Source organism: Limulus polyphemus, unplaced genomic scaffold (genome assembly GCF_000517525.1).
Source record: "Limulus polyphemus unplaced genomic scaffold, Limulus_polyphemus-2.1.2 Scaffold2701, whole genome shotgun sequence".
In the NCBI taxonomy this organism is placed as follows: domain Eukaryota; kingdom Metazoa; phylum Arthropoda; class Merostomata; order Xiphosura; family Limulidae; genus Limulus; species Limulus polyphemus.
In genome coordinates, this window is record NW_013668311.1 from 149669 (window position 1) to 155668 (window position 6000).

At 29.2% G+C, this 6000-nt stretch overlaps 1 protein-coding gene across 1 annotated transcript in view; it reads right to left on the reverse strand.

The window, feature by feature from the left end:
• The window catches only part of LOC106467672, a 64849-nt gene extending 59867 nt beyond the window's left edge, over positions 1-4982 (reverse strand). The window contains exon 1 of the mRNA XM_013928044.2: positions 4822-4982. Coding sequence (XP_013783498.2) covers positions 4822-4869 — 48 coding nt within the window. The 5' untranslated portion in view covers positions 4870-4982. The remainder of the gene's footprint in view (positions 1-4821) is intronic.
• Between the last annotated feature and the right edge of the window lie 1018 nt (positions 4983-6000).

Consider the following 6000-nt stretch of genomic DNA (forward strand, 5'->3'; position numbering starts at 1 on the left):
AAACTAATAAAATTAGGGATACTGATTAAACAATATTTTGGATTTTTTAATGGTTTCAGAAAAATCCCATCAAATATCAATGTGAGATTTGTTCTCTGGATGAAATGGAATGATATGATTTATACCAATGTAACTAATGAAAATTACAAAGTTGTTATAAACAATAACTTGTTATGTTTACCTCATATTAAACTCTACCCTGAACAACAATCTGAATGCAGTAGTTTTACTCTAAATCCTCGGAGTGATGTTGAAATCAAAAACACAATAAGTAACGAAATTAGAAACATTTATGTTCTTCCCTAATATTAAGGAAAATAATCAAAATAAAAACAACATGATACATTAAGAATATGGATTAGAATTAATGATGATAAATATCCCATTGAAGATTACATTTGTTCAAAGATGAAGAATTAGAATACTCCAGATATTACCCAGATTTGTTAGGAGCCAATTTAAACAATATCAATACAGAAACTGGATGTTCAGCAAGCTATGTCAATTAAGGAAGACTGTATTCAATAGTTTATTTTCAACTTTTCAAACCATATTTCTTTTATTAATGTGATGAATTTGAAAACTGAGTTATTCTGACAAACTTGAGAAAAACCATAGATATTACTTCTTATTAATTGAAAAGAGAAAAGGAGTAAAGGATACTTAAAGCTTTGGAACTATGCAAATTCTTTAATGATAATAAACAAGTTTTTGGTTTCCATATGGTAATCTCTATAATGAAGAATCTGATAATAATTATTATATTAATTTATCACTAACAGAAATATGTTCATAGTAAAACCAAAATCATTGAGAAATCTTTGAATAACATCCTTAATAGAAATAAAAATTGTGTATATGAACCAAAAGGATTGTTACTAGTCAATGATAATTTTTATGCTGATAACAAAAATTATAAAAACGTAAAAGAACCGATGGAAAAAACTGATGTAGATAAAAAAAAAATTCTAAATATTAACCAAATCAACCATTTTAATAAAACATTAGAAAATAATAACTGTATTAGAAAGATTCTTTTGATAATACGAATTTTAAATATTGTTATTTTAATACTGAAACTGTGAAAAAATCATATTTGGAAAATAATTCACTAATATTGAATAAAGATAAAAAATCTAATGCAAATAAAAACATTATAAAAAATTTAATAGAACCAAAAGCAGATGAAGATGCATATAATAAAAAATATGTAGATTATATAAATCAACTAAATGTTTTATTAAAATAACAAATACATAACAGAGTTTGAATATTATGTATAATTAAAGAGAGATTATATAATTAAAAAATTTCCATTCTATGCTATTAGGTTTTCAATAAACAATAAAACTTTTTTTAACAGAACAACTAATTTGAATTTTATAGATACATAATGAAATTTGCTGTTCAAAGAAAATGTGTATTTGAAAATTACTGTGGGATTTGGAACACAAAAGGCAAGTTTTCTTTTACATTAAAAATTGGGTAAAAAGAAATAGGCCCATTTCAAATAAGTAAAAAATACTTATTCATCAAACTTATTCTTTATTAATTTTTATAAAAATGAAAAAATTCAGTTAATTCCTACTGATATTGATCTACATGCAGTATCTTTTGTATACTTAGGATTACAGTAATGAATTACATAAATATTAGTGACTTAATAAATAAAGGCGATGTGAGAAAATAAAATATGATGATATTTCAATATTGGCTATAAAACAGTAGAATGATATGCCCTATTGTAAAACAATTAGAAAGAGGTTGATTTGGTAGCATTATTTCAATTACAAAATATAGAGCATTAATATTTTTTTTTTATTACAATTATGGATTGTGTCAAAAAGGTTAGAGTGGCAGAACTATTTCAATAGTGTGTTTAGGTCAATTTTTTATCCATTTGGGTCTACTAATTCAAAAACCCAAAATATTTTAAAAAAAACAAAATTTACAATGCTCAGGCCTCCAAGATGGGGGTAGAGAATGGAGAAACTTGGAGGGCAGGGCATTGAAAAATAATTAAATGATTACCATTTTTGATGTTTTCTAAAGCAATTTGGAACTATTTTTGATTGTTTCACATTATTTTTAATGGTTACAGTCTACTTTTTAGTGTTTTTTTAACATTTTGCATCTTTTAAAAGTTAACATTTTCCTAAACTGAAAATGTATTTCTGATAGTATTATGTGTTTTTTCAACATTTTGCATTTTTTGAAAGTTATCATTTTCCTAAACTGAAAACGTATTTCTGTTAGATAACTACCCTTACAAAGTAGCTTTTCTTGATTAGTATTGCCCTCTATCAGCAAAAATTTCAATGCTCACTCCTAGCTTTCATCCTCCTGCTTCTACATATCAACTTGTAAATAATTATGCAGCAGCTCTCCACCAATAGGAATGCGACACAACTGTCATAACCAGTGCAATCTCCACACTTGCACTTGTTAATCACTTCGAGATTGGTCACAAGACCTACACCACATATCACCAGAATTGTGGAGGCTGGGTGGGAAATGTAAGGTAAGTATCTATTGGAAATACATTTTCAGTTTAGGAAAATGTTAATTTCCAATAAATATCTTACCTCCTCTTACAACATTGCTAGAATCCCACACTGAACTGGTGATTGGCCAGTGAAAAAATGATCCCCTTCTAGGAAGTGCCCAAAAAAAAGAGACCAAGAGATGTAGAACTAAAAAAGAAATATCACACTTCAGTGGGAGACTGAACCACATCTGATCCAGGTATACTCTTCTCTCTTTTATAACTTTGTCGCAAACATAAAAGGCAGAAAAAGATGAAGAAATCCCATAATATGTATTACCAATTAATGGGACCCCCCTGGGTGTTGAGTGGTTAGGGTGCAACAGACCACAGTGGATGTTTGATCTCATCCAACAACTGGGGGTATCTGGAATTGTACAACAGGTCCTTGGTAGGCAGAGGCAGTGTCCATCTACAACCAACACCAATTTCTCTGGAACTGACTTCCAGCAGACAGTAGAAAAGGGGACTGCAAACCTAGGGTGCATCTCCATTCCAAAACCTGGCAGCACTGAGCATTTTTCATCCAGTCCAGGGCAGGAGGGGGGATACCAGCCAGAACACATATGAAGAATGACTTAGCTGGATTATCTCCAACCAACACCTGAACACCCAGGAACCCCATCCGGAGGAAGGTAGGAAGAAGGAACATCTCAGCCTAAGGGGCAAACTGCAATATATGTATGTATATATAATCTCAACACAATGAAGTGCTTCAACCAAAAACCTGGTGGTACTTGAAATTGTACATCAGGTCCGTGGTAGGAAGTGCTCTACACCATTGACAACTGGAGAATGCTACTGCCCTACTCTCAACTGTGTGGTATGATGCATCACTCAGGAGGACAGGCCTCCATGGTCTACCATCCCAGTGGCTATGGACTGGTAAGTGGCAAGGACTTCCATACTCCACTAGAAGAAAGGAGAGAAAAATGCATTGGAGAGTCTGGAGAACTGCATCACCAAAGACAGTGTAACAGGTGATTGCAATACCCTATTTTGAAAATCAGAGCTACCACCTCAATAAAAACTCCATACACACACTACTAATATTTCTCATACAATTTTTTACTATGCTGAAATATCTCATACAATTATAAATAATTCATTTCCTCTGCTGCAAGTGATTACAATTTTCTATGTATTATATTCATATATCTTAGACAATGCATAATCTTGTTAAAATTCCAAGCAGTTTGTAAGACAATAAGGTATTAGTAAATACTATAATGCTAAGGTAAGACTTGTAAACTAATTAATTTGACCAAGAGTTATAAGTAAATGTCCCAAATGTTTCAGGTAAAATGTTGCAGTTTGACAATTACATTAAAAATACACATAAAATTAAAACACAGTGCTAAAATACATGTACTACTGATATCAAAATCTTTGTTTTTCTCACAAGATATTTATCAATTCTAGTTCTTAAATGTTTATAAGAATATGAATCAGCATTACAACATAAAAAGAATATATTTAATATGCTGTCTTAATCTGCCCCTTGTATGCTGGTCTAAGTCTCTTTTAAGAAGAAAAAATGAAATCATCACATGTAACAAAGCAGTAATACTGTCATGTGTCTCAGCAAGAGTTTTTGTTAATACCATTATTTATTATTATGAAAACAATTTTGGAAAGCTTGTATATTATAAGACAAGAGTTTTTAATAGTCTTCAGAACACTTTAAGAATAACAGAATAATTAAAAATAAACAGCTATAAAATGTATATTTATAGCTGTTTATTACATCGTTCTCCCAAAAAAGTCTTAATATATATGGATCATAATGCTAACTCTGAAACATTGATCAAAACCATATATACAGCCAACAAAAATTACAGTTCTAATATCAAGTTATGCTCAGAAGAAATGTTATAGTACTGGCAAGTATATTTAGTAGGGTAGTCACTGAATTTTCAAGTAACTAAATTTGTTATATATCAAGCATTGTATATGATGGGATTGTGTTTATATCTACAGAAAACAGTTATAACAATTATATTTTTTTATGTTTCCATTTGCTAGGGTAAGTTTGTCTACTGATAAATTTCTGTTACTCCAATAAATTTCACAAACTTTTCTCAAAGTCTAAAATATTTTTAGCACCAACATTGAACTTTCATATATAATAATGTAAGTTTGTTTGTGAATAATCATAATCACACTATTTTTACCTACAGAATGATTATTTTCAAGTATTGTTGTCATGAGTAAAAGTAACCTTAAAACTTTTTCTTGTTTTTATAATCATTAAAATATTAAATAATTTTACCAACCTTGTATTTTTGTCTCAGTTTTTCTGTATCTTCTTTTTCTATTTCCATTAACCGCCTTTTTTCTGTTGTTTCTTCTGCCACATCTTTCTATACATTTCAAAACTTATGCATTAACAAAAAGTTTAAGAATAATATGAATATTAAAATGAGATTCCAGGTCTTTTTTTGTTAGATAAGTATAATAAGATTCTTTACAAAAAGAGCAGATATACTACATAATAATTTACAAGACTTTTGACAAGAAGTAGAAAAACTATGTAGCAAATCAAACTGCAGATTTCAGATTATTCAAATCAGTCAAAAGTTATTAGGAAGTTAATTTAAAACACTACATTTTACATAAAATAGACAATCATGACTATCACAAAGATACAAAGCCTTAGGGAGTCCAAGAAAGTTTATCTAACCCTTATTACTGTTCTGTAGTTCTTATAGGACATGACTTACAACAATCCTTAAGTAATGATAAAAAGAAAAAGAAGGAGAGAGAGATAGTTCATGATCTATGAAGCTGCAAAAGAAACTTCCATATTCCTTAAAAAACTCTTGTTTAGACTTCTTTTAGGAAGTTAGTAGCAGTATTCTATGAAACAGGCCCAGAAATAACATACTGTTGACTTCTTTATTGATCTTGGACAATTTTGATTAACTGTGAAAACGATACTTCTACACACACACACACACACACAAAAAAAAAATCACTTGCTGTATTCTAATTTTATATTAAAATATGAAATAATACAGCTTGTTGTACTTAGAATACCTCTAAAATATCATAATTAAAATACTTTATAAGTCTATGTAATCTAAAAGTTTTAAGGAACAGTATCAATCAATGATCTCATACAAATTTGTATTTACAACTGTTACATTTATCTAAGTTATAGATTAGGCTTAATGTCAACAACTGAGGATTTTCATTTACTGCATAACTAATAAATTACTATGCTGCCTGTCGAGGGCGTGGAGAATTCAACTTTAAAAAAAAATCTTAATAATATATAATTTTCTATAATTTCTATAAAGAACAAGTTAATAATAACCATTATTGCATAATGTCTACAGAGTTATTACATGCCTGAGTAGTTTCATAAAACAGTAGCTTTATTGTTTTATAAGTTGCTTGTCATATTGCAAATTACAATAAAAACTATTAATCTTATTTTTAAACAGAAAACC